Raw genomic sequence first — 20,518 nt, forward strand, 5'->3', positions numbered from 1 at the left:
GTCCGTGCGCGTGCGCCCGCCCGCGCGCGCCTTGGGCGGAGCCTGGGCTCAGTTCTTCCTTCGCTGCGCCTCTTCCCGCCTTTGCTCCGCCCCCTCGGTCCGCCGCGCCTGCGCAAGCGCAGAAAGGAAGAGGTGGACTTCCGGTTGCAACCGGCTCACGCTCCCTTCTTGTCAGTGGCGGGCGGGAGCTCCGTGAGGTGAGTCGTCCCCCCCGTTCCTAAAAGAGGGTTAGGGAAGGCAGCGCGAGTCATACCCCGGCCGCAATGCGGGGGGGGGGGGGAGATAGGTGGGCTTTCGAGACCCTTAATCCAAATTTCCATCTTCAGGAAGTATCCTTGATACCTTCCAAGAGTAAATAATAATAATAAATTTTTATTTATACCCCGCCTTCCCCAGCCAAGACCGGGCTCAGGGCGGCTAAATGAGGAGAAGGCGGAGAAGCAGAATTGCCACTGGGGAAGGTCCAGTGGCCAAACTCACGGGACGAGCCCACTATCCCTCTAGCTAGCCATTCTCCAGTGCTGGATGTACGTATCAGCTAAACAAGCTATAGCTTAGGGCTCCACTCTCTTGGGGTCCCCCAAAAATTTTAAAGGGGAAAAAAACCCTGAATGTACATTTCCAAAATATAAGATAAAAAAAACAAATAAAATAAAACCTACATACAGCAACAGTGTTTTGTGTTGTGTAGGCTCCTGTGATGTAAGTAATGGGCCCCGCCTGCTAGCCTGCTCCCTAAAATATCACATATAAAGGGCCCCATTACCTTCAGTAGCTTAAGGCCTCATCAGACCTAAATCTGGCCCTGCCAGGGTTGTTGTGGTGAGAAGCAAAGGAGGGTCATCGGGTGGGTGAAAGGGCAACATGGAGCTCCTGGGAGAGCTGGGTGGTTGGTGCATGGAATCGGGGGAAAGTTGTTGCCATATTCATGTTGATTCACACTTACAAATGCCAGGCTGATCTGCTTTCAACAACCGCTTTATGCCGGGAGTGGTTGTTTCTGTAATTATTACCTTCACTGTCCTTCATTTGCATCTGACTTTGCTGCTTAGGACTTAGTTGCTGTTGTAATCTCATAGAGCCACTAAGGTGTGAGGTCCAAAGAGCAGCTCCCAAGCATAGCCACTGCTTTTTAAGTGTTAATTACACTGCAAGTAAAATATGAAAATTAGCAGCCGTGACCTGGCTCAGGATGAAGCTTTTTGTTTGATGTGGCCGGGTGGGGGAGGTGGAGGAAGACTATGGATGTGCATTATCATTACTCCTGGGCACTGTTAAAAACTGTAGCTTGGTGAGTTTTCAGTACTGTGTTTTCTTCAGGGCTTTGAATGAGGCGGTAACATAAGTTTTTGACAACAATGCAGGGCACTAGTTCCCCATGTACTTGACAGACTGGGGTGTGTTTGGCTCATTAGGGAATACTTAATCCTGGATACACTGTAGCTATTAACTTTTGACTGCTGGTACACACGCATTCATGCTGATCTCCTATTAGAACCACAGTTTCTGCATGTGCATCCTCCTCTGATGGTGGTTTATTGGGGACAGGGGGAGGGTAGAGAAGAGAAGAGCCAAAATTCCACCCAGTACTAATCTCTTTCTTCATATTGTCTGGCTGTCTGAATTTAGTCCAATTTAAAGCTTTCATATAACCTTGTAGCTTTCTGACAACTTTGATCTTTCCAATATGAATTTCTTTTCCTTGCAGCGAAACATCCAACCATGGTTCTTGCAAGTTTGAATAAGACGATTGGACTTCAGAAAAAGACTGACTTCATTAGGAATATTTGTATACTAGCCCATGTGGACCATGGTAAGAGACACCTATGTTATGAACTGCATATCACACAAATCCCTTGACAAATGCACCAGCAGTCTGAAATAATTATGGAAGAACTGCTTGTTGCTCTGTAACGCAGTTGTGTATTAAATAACTCATCTCTGACAACTTGCTACATGCGTGTGTAAGAAAAGCCCTAATAGATTGGTTAAAGGGAGGAGACATGTGGTCATGGGAGGATGGATTTAATGTTTAATCTTAAATATAAGGGCTTGTTTTTCATTTTTGTTTGGTGTACTACTATTCATTATCCTTTCCTCCCCCAGGCAAGACAACTTTAGCTGACTGCCTTATTTCTAGCAACGGAATAATCTCTAGCAGATTGGCAGGCAAGGTACAACTTAAACATTTCCAGTATATTATCCAGAATTTTTCCTCTATCCACTTTTTCTCACATTTAAGAAAGGTCTCTGAAAAATGTGAATACAGAGTATTTTTTTACAATTTATATAGCTGAGATACTTGGATAGCCGAGAAGATGAGCAGATTCGAGGAATTACAATGAAATCAAGCGCAATTTCATTACATTTTGGAAAAGGTAATATAATTAGCACGTTATGCATGTGCATTCAAACTGTTAAGTATTGTGTTAAATAAAGTGTGAAGATTTGGATGGAATCTAATATACTGATTATTTTTTATTAAGCTACCTGCTGTAAGGCTCAGTTCAGGTGCAATGTTAAACCGTGGTTTAGTGTTATGAGCTTGAGGAGACCTGAGCCTCAGGTTTGTGTGTTTTCCCCCTTGGATGTGGAAGAGAAGAAAACGTAATGTTTCAATTTTTGCAGTTTGGAGCAAACTGCACTTTCCTATTACATCCTAATGCAGGAAACTAAGCTTTATTCAAACCATGATCATGATGGTTACTGAACGTACTCCAGTTGGAACAGAGCATTGTTCCTATATTCAGATGTGATTGGGAGCTGAGGTTTGTTCCAATTCACAAATGGAAGCTTTAATCTTCCTCCCCAGTTCATGAGGAAGGGGAGAGAGAATAGTGCTTTAGGTTCACACCTGCTCATCTTAGTACTAAACCATGGTTTCATGCTACGTCATAACTGATCCTAAATGTTTTAAGTGGGCAAACGCACTTTTAAAATGCTTGCTTTTAAAGCATTTCTTCCTTTGGTTCTAGATGGTCAGGAGTATCTGATCAACCTAATCGACTCCCCTGGCCATGTGGACTTCTCTTCAGAAGTGTCCACAGCTGTCAGACTCTGTGATGGCTGCATCATTGTGGTAGATGCTGTGGAAGGAGTCTGCCCGCAGGTAATGAGGAAAACCTACTTCAGATACAGGTGAAAATAAATTAAAATCTTCTCATTTGGACATACCACCGTTCGACTAGTACGTGGAATCATCAGCTAATATTTAGAATGCATTGGTAATTTAAAATGCAGTGTTGTGTTCAAGATGGAGTTCAGAATATGTGGCAAAGGAGAGGGAGGGGAAGACAAGAATATATTTTTGTTGGCCATGTAATATTAGTGTACTGGTAGAAATTGACATACTGATGTCTGTATCGGTGTATCTTCCAAGAGGAAAATGGTCAGACTCTTTACTTCAGTCAGGATTTGCAAAACGAACCAAACTTGGTTTAATTTTAACCACTGTTGGCGATCCTTGTGCATAATGCTGAAGCAGTATGGGGGAGGAAGCCAGGAGTTTACATGAAGAATGCAGGCTTGGAAGAAAGGTTCATACAACCCAGATTCCTAACCAAGGGTCGGTTACCAGGCCAGGGTTACACAGTAGCTCATATTTTCCTCAGCTGTTTTATGGCACGGTGTCAATATACTTGTTTTCCTTTGCTCTAGACTCATGCAGTTTTGCGGCAGGCTTGGCTAGAAAATATTCGTCCAGTTCTGGTCATTAATAAAATAGACCGTCTCATAATGGAGCTCAAGTTTACCCCTCAGGAAGCATATTCTCACCTTAAGAATATCTTGGAACAGGTATGAGAGTTCTAAGTAGCTTGATTATTTGTGATCAGCAATAGTTGTAGAAGGAAAAGGACAGCAAGTAAACTATAGGCATTGTGTGCACCTATTTGGACTACTTCAGCCTTCCCCAAACTTCAGATGGACTACAGCTGTCAGCAGCACCAGCCAAAGCATCTAGAAGGCACCAGGATGGGGGAAGGCTAAAAAGGTAAAGGTAAAGGTACCCCTGCCCGTACGGGCCAGTCATGTCCGACTCTAGGGTTGTGCGCCCATCTCACTTAAGAGGCCGGGGGCCAGCGCTGTCCGGAGACACTTCTGGGTCACGTGGCGAGCGTGACAAGCTGCATCTGGCGAGCCAGCGCAGCACACGGAACGCCGTTTACCTTCCCGCTGGTAAGCGGTCCCTATTTATCTACTTGCACCTGAAGGTGCTTTCGAACTGCTAGGTTGGCAGGCGCTGGGACCGAACAACGGGAGCGCACCCCACCGCGGGGATTCAAACCGCCGACCTTTCGATCGGCAAGTCCTAGGCGCTGAGGCTTTAACCCACAGCGCCACCCTGGTCCCTTCACCCTGGGGACGGCTGGATTACTGCAATATCCTCTGAAGGACAGTATTTTCAAAAACTTCAGAAGTTCAAGAATGCAGCTGCCTAGTTATTAAACGGTGTCCGTCACAGACAATATATTCCACCAAGTTTGAAGCAGCTCCACTGGCTTATTGTTAGCATTCTGGTCAAATTAATCAACCGAAATAGTCTGGAACGAGATTTTTAACTAGTGTCCTTAGAGCTAGCTACATCTGGTTCCTTAAGGGCCATATCTCAGTTTGCTTTCTCTCTCTATCTAGATTGGACCCATGGTGTGAGGATTAAAATTTTACTCCTTGTACCACTTTCCACTGAAATTCACTCCTTTGCTAAAGAAAGAGACAACGCTCTTCCTTGTTGGTTAAAAATACCTTAACTGTAATGTGCAGCTTGGCTCTTATGGATTATCTTTTTCCTATCTGCTATTTCTCATGTGCTCTGGACCATCAGATGAGGCTCTGCTCTTGAGTACCCTGCTAAAACACCCAAGTATGAGGACTAGGATCTTCTGAAGGAATATATAGCTCTGAGACTGCTCAGAGGACCAGCTTATTCATGATTTTAGCAAAATAGCAAAAGCAGCTCAGGTTTCAGAGAACCTCTGGGATGATTGCCTGAAATAATAATAATAATAATTTTATATTTGTTTATTTATACCCCACCCATGAATTTTTTTGTTTGTTTTAATTTTGATAGTGTAACTGCTGTCTGAAATGGTTTTTAATAATTATTGTATTTCTGGTATTTTGGTGGCCATAAACATTTGTTTTAGGAATTCTGCTTTTAAGCTGCCTTTAAATCCTCTTTAGGGGCAGGAAGGTAGGATATTATGAAAATAAAGTGGAATGTCTCTCTAGGTGAATGCAATCACTGCAACACTCTTCACATCGAAAGTTCTTGAAGAAAGGGCGGAGAAAGAAATGGAAACTCAGCTGACTTCTGATTCTTCACATGGTGACCAAGTTTATGACTGGAGTGCAGGCTTGGAATTTTCTGATGATTCCAATCTTTACTTTTCACCTGATCAGGGGAACGTGGTATTTGCTAGTGCAATTGACGGCTGGGGATTTGGGTGAGTTTATAGATGCTTATTAGTAATTTGATCATATATTTTCATTAGGGTGGATGAAGTTTTCAGTTTTGTCTTTGTATACATCTTACTGCAGCGCAGACTAAATTTGGGGGGGGGGGGGGGTTCAGAGCTTAATCATTTAATAGACAGTAGTAAAAATAAATAAATCCACAGGTGAGTGGATGGTTCCATCTAGAGAGTGTTGCACTGAAGATTCCCAGTCTGCTTCCGTTGCAAGAACTACTTCAGTGTGGTCTTTCTATCAGATCAGAATTCATAAGAGGAAGCATTCCTTCAGATGCCTTCTGTCTAGACTGCTTTAAGAGTTCTTAAAAGTTAAAACCTGCATTTTGAGTTGTGGCTAGAAGCATATGTGTATTTCAGTGGAGCTGCTTGTTTCTACCTTGGGTGCTTAAAATTGCAAATACAGTGGTACCTCGCAAGACGAATGCCTCGGAAGACGAAAAACTCGCAAGACGAATGAGTTTTTCATTTTCTGAGTTGCTTCGCAAGATGGATTTCCCTATGGGCTTGCTTCGCAAGACGAAACGTCTTGCGCCTTTTTTTAAAAACCGGCAATGCATTCCTACGGGAAACCGTCAATGCATTTCCTATGGGAAACCATGCTTCGCAAGACGAAAAATTCACAAGACGAAAAATTCACAAGACGAAAAAACTTGCAGAACGAATTAATTTTGTCTTGCGAGGAACCACTGTAGGTGTAAAGCTTAGACCAAAAAAAGAATAAAACTACAAAAAAAAGTCATCTGCTATTCACCCTTGAAATGCTTGTTCAGCCTCCTAATAGTCAATTGCATGCTGGTGGAGGAACACATAAATAGGCTTAGGACCCATCTGTCCATGGCATTTTAATGCTGTTAAATCTGATTATTATTATTATTGTTATTATTTTATTTTATTTCTATAACGCTTTATATTTTTAAGAAAAATCTCAGCATATTAAACCTCAATAAAACAATGCAGAATCAAACATTTCTGAAGAAGGTCAAATATAAAGTACACAGTCAAAGCAACACAATTAACAGGAAGCTAAAATACCATCTCAAAGTTTTCAAAATAAAACATTGATCAGTGTTAACATTTTTTTGCTGATCGTGTTTTTGTCAAAAACACTGAGTGGGGGGCCTCTCTGAGGTATGATTTGAAGCACTCCCAAATATTGTCACACTTAAGAGAAAATATTGGGACTCGAGAAACCTAGGAACGAAAATTTGGGCCTTCCGTCCAGGTCAGACCAGTGCAAAACTGATTATTTCCATGCCGAAATGCAAACTTGCTACTCAGCTATATTTTTCAGGGAAGTAAGCACAGGCAATTTGACAGATTTTATTGTCATTCCCAGCATGATACATCTCTGGTTGACAGGGGTCTAATTTTGCACTCTGCACAGGCTCTGTGAGGCCAGCAACCCCGGCTTTACTGCCTCCCATTTGTCTGCATCTTCGAGCTGATTCCTAGCTTACCCAACAATTGTGTTTGTCGCTGCTCAGGCTGCAGAAGCATTTTCCGCAGCAGACATGTAAAGCGGGAAGGGCAGGCACATCTCGACTTGAAAACACAGTTTGAGCTGTAGCCTGTCAGGCTCCCTGTGTGCAACGGTGAGCATTTAATAGCATTCATCTTCACTTCAGACGTTTCTGCTTCAGGAAATGACTTTGTAGCACCAGGATAGCTACAGCCAAGGCAGTTGTAACATTAAATGTTAATCAGCTCCTCCTTATATGCACAGAAGTGGGATGTAGATGATCAGAAATTGAAATCTTGTCGCAAGTTCTCTTGCTTTTTCACGCTAGGGAAGAGAGGATGAAAGAAGCTTTTGTCTTGCAGGTGTACCTCGGGTTAAATGTGCTTCAGGTTGAGCGTTTCCAGGTTACGCTCCGCGGCGACCCGGAAGTAACGGAGCATGTTACTTCCAGGTTTCGCCTCATGCACAGACGCTTAAAATGACATCATGCGCGGAAGCGGCATATTGCGACCCGCGCAGATGCGGGTTGCGTTCGCTTCAGGATGCAAACGGTGCTCCAGAGCGGATCCCGTTCGCATCCAGAGGTACCACTGTATAGGAAACAGGGTTGATTGAATAGATGAGACCAATAGTGGATCCAAGGGTCAAGAAGGTGGTTTCTGCATGTGCCGTAGAAGGAAGCGAGGGGCAGGTGGGGCTCGTGAACCTGGGAAGGTAGCCCATCTAGGAGAAGAAAACTCTTGTCCTAAACATTTGCTGCCTTGCGGGCTATCTTTGGGAGAAGAAAAAGCTATGGAGTAAACCCTTTACAAATCCGGAAAAATAAAAGAAAAACTTAGTGATCAACTTAATAGTCCAAACAGAAATTGCATCAAAATTGAATGCTGATGCTTTGTTCAAAGATGATTTGGTTAAGAGGTTGGCGTAAATGCTGATGGTAAAATTACTCATTTAATTTTGATTTGGAAATGGAAGGCAAATTAGGAACTCATTTACAAATAGCTGGAGTTTATTTGTAGCTTTCTAGAATAAGAGTTTTGGACAAAACATAGCTGATGGCATACTGTTGTGCTGATACTCTTTTAAAAAAACTTAATTGTTGCACTGCTTTTCAAGAAAACATTCTTCCTAAGCTACATATTGAACATACAGTAGAATGCAATTTAAAATACTATAAAACAACGTAAAATTTCTAAACAGTACCCAACAACTGGTAGCTAAAAGGAACACACTATAAAATGATCAAAATATGGCCAAAATACTACACACTTATGTTAGTTGGTTAAAAGTGTAGTAAAGCGGTAGACCTTTAAAACTTGTTTAAAACCTGCAAGGTGTGGGGCTTTTCTGATGTCCCAGTGTAATCACATGATGCAATAGTGGATTCCACTGTTGAAAATGCCTTCATCTGTGTGTTTGCCTTATGTTAGGGTTCAACTGTATCAATACCTGTCCATGAGTTCAACAGGGCTCAGTCCTTCTTTACTGGGTATAGAATTGCCGCTTTCTTGTTTTGATCTTATTTATATGTTGAGATAAAAGGTCACAAAAAGTGTTCAGTCTGATTTGTCATCTGGTGCGGTATTATTTATGTTAGGGTTGCCATACGTCTGGAATTTTCTGGGCATAGCTGGTATTCGGTCCTCGTAAACAGCGCCTGGGTGGAAATCATTTGAATGTCTGGGGAAATCTGAACATATGGCAACCCTTGTCGGAAGTGTTGATTTTGGCGAATTTCATTATAAATTGCTCCCCCCAAAAAATCACCTTTTCTTCTGAGATTTTGCAAAGCTCAACAACTTTGCTCAAAAAAGCTCAACAACTATTGTGTCCGGAATTTCATTTTTTGAAATATGGCAACCCTAATTTATGTGGTGGCTCATTCACATAAGCAAGTACAGTGGTGCCTCGGGTTAAGTACTTAATTCGTTCCGGAGGTCCGTTCTTAACCTGAAACTGTTCTTAACCTAAAGCACCACTTTAGCTAATGGGGCCTCCTGCTGCTGCCGCGCCGCTGGAGCACGATTTATGTTCTTATCCTGAAGCAAAGTTCTTAAACCAAGGTAATATTCCTGGGTTAGCGGAGTCTGTAACCTGAAGCGTCTGTAACCTGAAGCGTATGTAAGCCGAGGTACCACTGTAATGATGGTGCTGCTGTCATCAAGTGATGACCATTCATGTATGAATTCCTCTACCTACAGTGAGGTCAGGAACTTGAGGCATGCATGCTGGTGTTTGTTCTTTCACTAGAGTGTTCTGAGACATCTGACTTAAAATATGCCAATTGTTCTCACTGTCACTGCAAGGATGCTATGTGAGCATCTGGTCTGCAGACAGAATACAGCTACGCTTGTCAAATATGTAAAATGATTGCTATGTAGGTTGAAGCAGATGCCTTCTTTTGAAAAGTGCTTTAGTTTTGATACGTTTGGGTAACAAATTATATTTGCTTATTACCCAGCATCGAGCATTTTGCCAAGCTGTACAGCCAGAAGATTGGAATCAAAGCTTCAGTACTGCTGAAAACCCTGTGGGGAGATTATTATCTAAATACAAAAGCTAAGAAGATCATGAAAACTGACCAGGTGAGTTCACTGGCATATAACTTGCTCTTAATTTTCTTTTTTCCCTACCAAAAAAGTTACTTGCCAGCAACTGAGTATGCAGTATTGCCACTTTCCTGGGATTCTGAACATTTTTTTTTTTTTTTAATCTTTATCACCCCGGTCAAGCAAATATGTAGTATATTGCAGCTGTTATGATGATTCTCGATATACCTCACCAATGTACATTTACAACCTTGGATCTCTGCCACTTCATTCTATGGCATCTGTATACTAGACCTTAGACTCTGTTACCAATGCTTATATATTATTTATGCAAACCTTAGATTCAATCTGGACGCGGGTGGTGCTGTGGGTAAAACCTCAGCGCCTAGGGCTTGCCGATCGCATGGTCGGCGGTTCGAATCCCCGCGGCGAGCTGAGCTCCTGCCCCGGTCCCAGCTCCTGCCCACCTAGCAGTTCGAAAGCACCCCTAAGTGCAAGTAGATAAATAGGTACCGCTTTATAGCGGGAAGGTAAACGGCGTTTCTGTGTGCTGCGCTGGTGCTGGCTCGCCAGAGCAGCTTCGTCACGCTAGCCACGTGACCCGGAAGTATCTCCGGACAGCGCTGGCCCCCGGCCTCTTAAGTGAGATGGGCACACAACCCTAGAGTCAGATACGACTGGCCCGTACGGGCAGGGGTACCTTTACCTTTTAACCTTTAAGATTCAATCTGTAGGGATGCGGGTGGTGCTGTGGTCTAAACCACAGAGCCTAGGGCTTGCCAATCAGAAGGTCGGTGGTTCGAATCCCTGCGATGAGGTGAGCTCTCTTTGTTCAGTCCCTGCTCCTGCCAACCTAGCAGTTCAAAAGAACACCAAAGTGCAAGTAGATAAATAGGTACTGCTCCGGCAGGAAGGTGAACGGCTTTTCCGTGAGCTGTTCTGGTTTGCCAGAAGCGGCTTAGCCATGCTGGCCACATGACCCGGAAAAACTGTCTGCGGATAAATGCCGGCTCCCTTGGCCTACAGAGCGAGATGAGCGCGCAACCCCAGAGTCGTCCATGACTGGACCTAATGGTCAGGGGTACCTTTACCTTTTTAAGATTCAATCCAGTTCACTGATCACATAATCTGTTTGTGGAAGTTGCAAAATGCGTTCCTTGGATGAACAAGCCTCCCATTCGCTGGAACGGTTTGGTGCAATGCCTTGCACATGCACTCAGGGCAGTGGCGGATGTAGTTACCACTGCAATAGGTGATTGGAATAATCACAGCTGACAAACGATTGGACAGAGACGTGGGTGCAAATCCTTGCATGCTGCTGTACTTGAAGATTTTTCAGTTCAGGGATGGAAGAACAGATTGGTAGATTGCTCTTGTTGCAACTGAACCATGGTAGATGATAGGATGGAGAAGCAACATTCAGAAAACAATTATTGATAATCTGGAATATTGCAAGTATGATACTGCCAAGAGGGGTCTTTTTTTGGCGGGGGGTAGGCTGTATGATTGAGTCCCTCTTCTAATTCCTGGATCCAACGTGGATTCCATTGCTGGGATACCCAGGCCAGCCTGGTAGCCCCTGCTAAATATGGGTTGTTAAAGTAACAGGGGGAGTTGCTCTGAGCCAGAGGACAAGTGGGTGGGCCTCCCTCCCTCCCTCAACTCTCTGTTAGTTAGAACTTATAGTGAATCCTCAACCTATGGGTCCACATGTGGGTGTTACCCCTGTAATTGTCTGAATTGAACTCCCCCCTGTGTTATAAAGGGCATCCTAAGTTTGTCTTGCTGCTTTCTTCCAGTTGAAAGGAAAGAAGCCTTTGTTTGTGCATCTGGTGCTGGAAAACATATGGAGCCTCTATGAAGCAGTTACAAACAGGTAAACAAAAAGCATCCCCGAGTCTCATTTTCTTGATGGCAGAGGTGGGGAATGCCAATTCAGAATTTCACTTTTCACAACAGGTAGGGGATCTGTTGTTTATGCTAAATGCCCTTGTTGCTCAACTGCATTATCGGGTCATTTCTAAGTGAAGGAAGGTGAGCTTCCACATGACAACAGAAACAGGCTGGTTTGCCCAAAGGCCTTCTTTGTTTTTTTTTTGTTACTGTTTTTAAGATGATCAGATGCAGTGCTGTAATTGCAGGGTGTATGCTTTCTTTGTAGAGACAAGGAGAAAATTGATAAAATCGTCTCCTCCCTGGGATTGAAAATTGGTGCCCGTGAAATGCGGCACACAGATCCGAAGGTTCAGCTTAATGCCATTTGCAGCCAGTGGCTCCCAATATCAGAGGCCGTTCTCTGTATCCTTATGGAAATAGCTTTTTTACCATTTACTAAAAGCTTATACTGTTTCATGCACTAGAGTTTAGTCCACCAGTTTGTGTGAGGGAGGGGGGGTTTGGAGAATTGAATACAGGCAACGTCCTGTGTTCCTTACACTGAGTCAAGCTACCTCAGAATTGCTTATGTTGACTGGGTTTCAGACAGGGGACATTGCCAACCCTACCTGGAGATGTTGGGGGGTGACTGGGAACCTTCTGTATGCAAAGCAGAGGCTATAAGTTACGGCTCTTCCCCTAGTATTGTCCATCAGCCCCAGTAGCTTCCTGTCTGCTTTAGTCATCTCATAGTCAACTTGCAGTGGGGAGGGAGTTAAGCTGTCAAGAGCATCCAACCACTGCCAGAGAGACTTGAGTTGCTCTTCTGTTCCTACTTCCCATGCTTCCTAGTGCCTCCAAGGATCCATCCCCTCGAATGCTTTAGATACGGTTCATATTTGCGTCATCAGACAAGTCTTGGCTTTGGGCAAACCCCTGTCCAAGGTCTGTATTTTGATTTTACTGGATACTAGCCTATAGTTGCTGCACAGCTTCCTGTCTGTATCCTCCCTTTTTAAGGTGTATATCCTTAGCACTGTGCTTTAAGCCATGGTCTGTAATAAACTCCCTAGTCCTCTTGATATCACAGCTGAGAGAGTGGAAAAACTGTTGTGCGTTGGAGCTAAAACATTTGATTCTCTACCGCAAGAAACTCAAGACCTGAAAGATGGTAAGTACATTTTGGCAAATTGTGGTTTAAGTCCTTTTCAGATGAGTCTCATTTTTAAAAAGTCCATAAACCCTGGTGTCTCCTAATTGAAAAACTAAATGTCCTAAAAGATGTTTTGGTTTTCAATCTGGGCAGAATTCAACTTGCTGCATCCATGCTGCAAGTTGGCTCAGAAGCACAGGCTGAAATCTCATACAATTTTCCTTCCTTGATTCACTCACTAATTTTTTATTTAACAAATAAAATATAAAGCCAGAGACTTTCTCATCAGACCATGGGAAAACATGTAACTCTCTCGTTTTATGTTTGCTTAGCGTTTATGAAATGCAGCAGTGAAGAAACTGCCCCAGTCATTGTCTTTGTTTCCAAAATGTTTGCAGTGGATGCTAAGACATTGCCACAGAACAAGCCAAGGTGAGAAAATGATGCCATTTGAACTCCTCCTGCTCAATGGCATTAGACGCTAATTCACAGTATACAAGTCTAGATTGCTTCTGATCTGCGCCTGGTAAAATTATTTGCCCATATCTGAAACTAAATCAGCTGTTCTCAAGAAAGCATTGGTAAATGCAGACTTGTTCAATGTTTTATTTGTGGTTTAAAGAATAAATGCTTTGTCAAAGAGTTAACAGTTACGGTCAACATACGGACATTGTATGAAAGTGAATTACAAATTTAAATTGGTATCTCTATATCTTGCTCAAATGATACAAGTTAATTTTAATTTTGTTTTCGTTTTATGTGGAGAAGCTATGAATTCTTCCTGGTGCTTTTGTAAGCTTTTTGACCACTTTCTGTTTCCATGTAAACTTCAGAAGTTGTTCCTCTCTTTTACTCCTTCACCTTCATACCTCTCCTAGATAGAAAGCAATGATTGCAATAAAACATCCTGCATGCAAGTAAATATAGAATTTCCTTGTGCAATCATTAAATAGTATGTGAATGCAGGATTTTCCAGTGTAATTGTTGCTTTCTGCACAGGAGGAGCCTCTTGAACTCAGTTGGGTAAAGAGGTGATGACAGTGGAAAAACTGCAAAGGAAGGAGGGATGGGAGGAAGGCTTTGTACCTGCAGTAAAAAGGCCACAACTTGATGTCTCTGCATGCCTCATCTTCCAAACACGGCTTGCTGTAAACATTGGTTAGATAAGCTTGGACCGTTCCATCAGCGTCACTCCAGATTGCTACTTGGGGCTCTGAAAGTGACTGAACTGTATCCAGTTAGATGGGGTGCCGTGGTCAGTATTAGGAACGCCTATGGGCGTATTATTATTATTTTGCACCCTAATTTAAGAGACACAATAATTTTTGGCTTGAAGCAGCACTGGGTATTTAGACCACTAGATGGTGGTATTCAGCTGTCTGTAAGTGGACTTCAATGTATTTTTATAGCAACAGGCGTAGATTTTGCTTCTACTTCTGCAAATCGGCAGCAGGAGTTTATGAATAAGAGTGAAATTAGGTTGAGTCAGGTGCTTCTTCCTGGGTTCATGATCATGAGGTAGCAAGCAGTGGGGGTGGATTGCAGCACTAAAAAGTATTTTAAATGCCTTGATAGTTCTATGTTTATGTAGTTTAAATTCTTTCTGTGGAAGATGAAGTGTTGTCGAGACACATGATCATTTCATGTGTATGTTTGAATGTACTGTCTCTCTGTGTGTGTTCAAATATTTTCAACCCAACGCCTGCTGAAATAAAAGTTATTTGCAGCAGATACAGATAATTGACAAAGATGGACTCCTCACATTATTAAAGTGCTTTGTTCCAAAGGCTTGGGAGCCACTGGAGTAAATACCCTGCTTCTTGTTGTCACCCTTCTAAAATGCCACAGTGAAGGCATATGGCACAAAACTTGATTGCAACTGGTATGTGAGCCTGGATAGCTCAGTTGGTTAGAGCGTGATGCTGATAACGCCAAGCTTGCAGTTTTGATCCCCGTATGGGACGAATGCATATTCCTGCATTGCAGGGGGTTGGACTAGATGATCCTCAGGGTCCCTTTCAATTCTACAATCCTATTATTCTTTTTTAAATTGGGTTTTTTATGTTAAAAAGCAAACGGATAAATGCATCTATTGTCTCCACTTTCAGTTCATAGTCTTTTTCACAGTTGGTTTACGTTTGGTGAGAGACATTTTTGCCATAGACATCTTGCAGTTGGGGCAAAGGGGAGAGAGATAGGGATATTATTCTTTCATTCTGTGGTCTATTCTTAGTGTGGGCGAGTTGTGTCTGCATTACATGGGTAGGTCTTTTATTTGTTTATTTAATTATTTTTATTGATATTGCGAGAGGTCAGGGGTTCCCAAGCTTGGTTGGTTGTGTTTAGTTGATTGTGGTGTGGCTTATTTGTGTGAGGGAGGCGGGCTAGGTTGTTGGGTCAGGTTAGCTATATTGATTTGTATGTTCTTAAAGGGGACAGGTCATTGTCCTGTGTATGTAATAAAGGGGAACCACACTGAGGTGAAGGCATCCTCCGTAGCTTGTCCTCTTGCTGGTTTGAGTTTGTTGATTAACTTTTCTAGTATGGCGGTTTCCCATACATTTTGGTACCTGTGGTCTATGTTCATTCCTGATAGGTCCTTCCAGTGTCTAGTTATGATATTTCTAGCTGTCGAAAGTAAGTGACTTATGAGTTCCTTGTAGTGTGTTTTGTTGTCCTGGAAGATATTTAATAGGGCGAGTTATGGAGTTGCTTCTGTTACCTGTTTCGTTATTTTGGGAATGTCGTGCAGCACTAATATCCAGAAGGATTCGACTTTGGGGCATTCCCACCAAATGTGGCGGTATGTGCCTATTGCAATGCGACCTCTCCAGCATTTTACAATTCTATGATTCTATGTGGACAGAGAATATGGAGAGGTAGCTGGTATGCATATCTCAAGTTATGACTTGGTGAGCTTTCATTGGTGTTAAGCTAAGAATCCCATATTCACTCACATAATACATTCTGGAAGATTCCTTCCTTCACTTTCAGGCCCAAACTGATGTGCCTGGCACCTGGAAGATTCACTAGGTAGATCACTTTAGTAGATAGCCATGACAAGTGTCACTTGGCATCTTGAAGCAGGGGTTGGTAGCCTGTGGACCTCCAGATATTGTTCGACTCCAGCTTCCATCAGCCCAAGCCAGCATGGCAGATGGTCAGAGTGATGGGAGTTGTAGTCCTATAGCATCCAGAGGGCCACAGATTAGCCACCCTTGACTTAAGTGGGATTTACATCCTTAAATGTGGGGGGCTTTTCACAGATGTCTCTTACAGAGAGTAGCTGGAGTGTTACATCCTGTGAACTGTTAACAATCCAGGTAGTAAAAAGAAAGTTTTTAGAAGTATGCTTCATATGGTATTTTTAGTCTTAGATTATATGTATACGGTGATTCTTTTTCCTTTTTTTGCTCTGTGTATCAAGTCACATTTTTGAAACCAGCTACAGCTGCCTAAATTGGTTTTATTTTAATAACAGCTTGATTTCCCCCCCCCCCACACACACACCTCCAAGTCCCCTCCTCCAATCTGCTTAATTTCATTGGGTGATTTAAGCATGCGTCTAATTCTCTCATCAGTTGAAATTAGTGGGATTCCAAGTGCTTACCTTTGGCAGGATCATGCTCATAGTTGGCACTAAATGGTCTTTTAATTATCAGGGGGTCATTGTTCTTGGCCGTCTTTAAAAGTTATCTGCTTGCTAAGACATGGATGCAGGAGGCAGAGGCGCTCTGAGTTGGCTTTGTCTGGCAGTAGTCTATACTGCATAGATAACTTTTCCCTGCAACTCTAAAGAGCTTGGGCAATTCAGATGCTCTCTTTCCCCCCTTTTATACCAGGAACCTCTCAGCATGGCATTGCCGCACCCTCTTTGAATGCCTCCTCAGGGAAGCTTTTGGCTTAACCCTTTAGCCTTCCACCTCTGAATTGCATTTCTGCGTACCTGTCCTCTGGTGCCCTTTGTATTTCCCTCCCCTTCCACTCACCCCCCCCCCCCCCGGTCTTCCTTACTGTCTAAAATAAGATCATAAGCTTTTTGTTGTTAGGACCTGCTTTTTTTAAGAGCAGGCAGCTGGATCAGACTAAAGGTCCATCTGGCCCAGACTCCATCTTCCCTGCAGCAGCCGACCATATGCCCTGTGGAAGCTCACAAGCAGGGCATGAAAGCAATAAGCCCTCTCCTATTACTGTTGCTCTTTGGAGACAGTGGCGCACTACCTCTCAACAGTGAGAGTGCTTAAGAATCATAGAATCATAGAGTTGGAAGGGACCCCGAGGGTCTCTAGTCAATGGCAGATGGCCTTCCAAACTGTACTTTAAAATCTCTCATGTCGTGGATGCTTTAGTTGAGATTCCTGCATCGCAGGGGGTAGTTCGTACTGTCCCGAGTGCAATAGGTCTATAGTCTTCGTGGATGGTGGTAGTGTCTGTCTGTCTGGCTGTCCCTCCCCCCACCCCTCTATTACACTTTTGGCACTCAATGCCCATCACTCCTGCCTGGTTTGAAGGAGGGAAAGTCAAGAGACGGCTCCTAAAACGGTCCTTTGCTCTAGCAGAGACAAATAGATGAGCTTCTTGACAGGCGCTGCTGGAAATGGTTTTTATAGTTCTCTGCTCTTTTCTTTGTGGTGTTTTATGGCTGGCTTTATTGTGACACAAAAAGCAATCTCGTAAGCCACTCGAGGAGGTTTGGCTGCAGAGCTGGGTACAAATCCTAAAAACAAGTAAATAGAATTATTCTGAAGATTTCACAACAGGTTCCCCCCCCCTTTCTCTCCTTCATCTGCCTAAATCCTACTTCTTCGAGCAGAACTTGCCACGAAATTGTTGCTTGCCTATTCAGTTCTGCATGTTCTTGCTTCCTTTTGTTTTTCAGCTAGCAGCTTATTTACATGTCTTCAACTCAAAGGCTTGTGTGTGTGTGTGTTTTATCCCTTAACTTGCTTGTTTTTACAATCTCCTATTCCCCGAAGGATGTTTTTTAAAGTGATCTGTAAGCTACACAGCCTCTGTGTCAAGTAACAACTTTCCAAATTGTGTCATCAAATGAATGTAATTTTTTTTTATAGCTCCCAAAGATCTCTGTGCGATCTTCTGAATAAATACCGACATGAATCTGCATCAAAGGGCTCTGTGCGTTGTAGTGCAGCCGAGGCCCTTGGCTGTGAATTGTACTTCATTGGTGGTTTAAGTTGACCCTGAGCAGCTCCATCTATTATGGGGCAAGGACAATGTTCAGCAGCACATCCTGTCAGAACTGCAGGGCAGTATTTGTGGATAGCACCTACTTATGAAATTAACAAAGTAAAGTGGGGTCTCTGAAGAGGAAGGGAAGCATTTATTGCGGCTGCTTTGAAGTGCAGCTTTTGTTTGCAGGGAAGATAAATCTACACATGGATCCAACCAACACACGTGGAATCAATTTTAAACCAGAGTCAGTCTTTGAATAGTCCAGTGGCTACTAAACAATTGAAAAGGAAGGGTCCCTGAGCCACTTTTAATTTTTACCCTTATATAAGTAAAAGCTATTTTCTTCACAGGCTAATCGTAGTTGAAACTGAAGCATGCCCTTTCTTTTTTTAAAATTCAGAATTCCAATAAGTTATTATAAAGCAATTAAACTAATGACTGATGCTGTATAACAGCTCGTCATTGGCATGATATCCAGGTAGTTGATTTTTAGCCTCCTACTGCATAAATTTCCTGCCAGCAGCTGGAGAGAATATCTGACTTGCATTTTTAAAAATTACTCATCCTTTAACGTGTGGCAAATGGAAAGGCTACTTCCTTTTTTCTGCTGCACTAGAGAAACCCCAACAGCAGCCAGGAAAACTTCCATGATGATGTCACTATGCTAAGGATATAAGATATAATCCCAACTGGGTGGTGGTGAAGCTCACCATACCCCTCCAGTTGATGCCATACTCCTCCAGTTGAGGATGTGATGAGTTTGTTGAAATGCCACCAGCATAAGCCGAGACAATTGTCTTCCTTGATTGCTCTGATTTATATTGTTTTACAAGACTGTCAGGATACTTTCTGAACTGTTCTTGAGAAACTGCAAAGGTGGCATCTGCTGTCCAGAAAAGCTTTTCCAAAAAAATAATGTTCTTTCAAATGATACATAGGCCTCTGTCACAAGACGAAATAGCCCAAAGACGTGATCTTGTAAGGCGACGGCATGCTGAGAAGTTAGCAGCAAATCAGGGGCAGGAGTTGGCACAAGAGACGAATGGAGGAAATACAGTGGACCAAGTTCTAAAGACAGGTGAGATGAAACACATGCCAGGGAAGAAGGTTCGGTGGATGTGTTTGATTCATGATAGGTGATGAAATGCTCTTGCTTTTGTCATTCTAAATAAAGCTTGGCAGATCAGCCTATGGGCGAGATCAGCCCGCCAAACCTTTGCCTCTAGCCTTCCCAGCCTGATTTGGGGTGAAGAGTACAGAACACCCATGGGTTTTCATCCCAGTAGTGGCCCTGGGCTGGGTAGAGAAGATCCATATCACTCCTGACCCCTGCTCACTAGATGATTGAACAGAGGAAAGGCATTTGGATTCAAGTATGGTGCCATTTTTATCCAGTTGATTGGATATTGGCATAAGTTTGGTTTGTTGCATTAATGGCTGCATGTTACTGTAAGCAGTCTTGAGTGCAAGATGAAGCAGAATAGAAATAGAGAAATGAATGTTTGCACCTCAACCCTTCCTTAGGCGATGATCAGCCACCTACAAGTCAAATGGAGACGATGACCCTGGCTGCTGCAAAACGGGAAGCCGAAAATAAGGACCCCTTTGTGGCTTTTGCAAGGGTGTTCAGTGGAGTTGTGAGAAGGGGACAAAAGCTCTTTGTTCTTGGACCAAAATATGATCCAGCTGAGTCGTTGCACAAGGTAGGCCCCTTTTCCTTATCTCACAAAGTGTGCTTTTGAAAAGTTCAATCTCCTACCCCACCCAGAAATGGACAACCTTTGGCACTTGGGGAGGTGGGCTGGTGGATGGAAACAGATCTGGCCCTGTGCCTTCAGCTGCTGATCACACTTAAGGTTTTTTGCATGCGTGGCATCCCAACTTCTGTCTCATTTGGCTCTTGTTTGGGTCTGTTCGGAGCAAACATGAACCTTACCAGCCACACTCTCCTTTTGTCTTGGGCATTAGCAGGAAAGTTTCCTATAATTTAGCTTGGCATTGCCTGTTTGGGGAAATAATAATAATTGGGGGATTTGTGGTATTCCATTTTCTTTACTTCTGAGAACCTTGTAATCAAGCTTTTTCTTGCAGCTTAGAATGTAAAGGAAGAAAGTGTTCTTGTTTATTCTTAATGTTGCCTTTTTGTTTTTTTCAGAAAAATGTGTTGAGAACTTTTTTTTCTAGAACAGTATCCATTACTGAGTGGCTCTATTTTCTCTCCTTCCCCATGTTTATTTCCTTGTTTATGTGGGATTTAGTAATAGTAAAAACCTCCAAGAAGTGTACATATAATAAAAAACACGTAAGAATTATTCCTGAAATTCAGAGTTGGAAGACGAGTCGGCCCTAGCTAATCAAGATATAAATCAAATCAGCAGTTAAAGAACGTACATTATAAAATTAAATTACATACATTTCAATTTGGCTACAGCTTCCTGTAGGATGTTCTGCTGCTGATAACCTGCCTTCAGTGCCTCATTTGACTTGCTGCACTTTAGAAGATCTCTACCTATTGATGGGGAGAGGACTTGAGGAACTACACGAGGTGCCTTCAGGGAACGTGCTGGGTGAGCATACTTTTAATTGTTTTCATTTTGTCCTCCAGTGCTATCATATATAAAAGATGCATTTCTTGAAACGTGCTTGCCATTGTGCCAGTGATGGGCAACATCCTTATTTCTGAAGGCTGCATTTGAAAATACATTTATTTATTAAATTCCTGTACACACACCCCCTTTAGGGATGCGGGTGGCGCTGTGGTCTAAACCACAGAGCCTTGGGCTTGCCGATCAGAAGATCGGCAGTTTGAATCCCCGCA

At 42.9% G+C, this 20,518-nt stretch overlaps 1 protein-coding gene across 2 annotated transcripts in view; it reads left to right on the plus strand.

Moving 5' to 3' along the window:
* EFL1 (elongation factor like GTPase 1) overlaps nt 1-20,518 on the plus strand; it is a 66,930-nt gene that overhangs the window by 2,483 nt on the left and 43,929 nt on the right. The window contains exons 1-15 of one of the 2 annotated variants that reach the window (XM_083411857.1): nt 15-197; nt 1,709-1,813; nt 2,107-2,174; nt 2,294-2,378; nt 2,976-3,109; nt 3,658-3,795; nt 5,230-5,444; nt 9,392-9,515; nt 11,279-11,355; nt 11,641-11,777; nt 12,403-12,525; nt 12,840-12,939; nt 18,639-18,778; nt 19,225-19,403; nt 20,132-20,267. In XM_083411857.1, the coding sequence (XP_083267983.1) occupies nt 1,723-1,813; nt 2,107-2,174; nt 2,294-2,378; nt 2,976-3,109; nt 3,658-3,795; nt 5,230-5,444; nt 9,392-9,515; nt 11,279-11,355; nt 11,641-11,777; nt 12,403-12,525; nt 12,840-12,939; nt 18,639-18,778; nt 19,225-19,403; nt 20,132-20,267 (1,747 nt within the window). In that variant the 5' untranslated portion in view covers nt 15-197; nt 1,709-1,722. Of the gene's footprint in view, nt 1-14; nt 198-1,708; nt 1,814-2,106; nt 2,175-2,293; nt 2,379-2,975; nt 3,110-3,657; nt 3,796-5,229; nt 5,445-9,391; nt 9,516-11,278; nt 11,356-11,640; nt 11,778-12,402; nt 12,526-12,839; nt 12,940-18,638; nt 18,779-19,224; nt 19,404-20,131; nt 20,268-20,518 lie in introns of those variants that run through there. The other variant, XM_083411856.1, reaches the window with a different exon arrangement.

This window comes from Podarcis tiliguerta, assembly GCF_965153285.1.
Source record: "Podarcis tiliguerta genome assembly, chromosome: 14".
Lineage (NCBI taxonomy): Eukaryota > Metazoa > Chordata > Lepidosauria > Squamata > Lacertidae > Podarcis > Podarcis tiliguerta.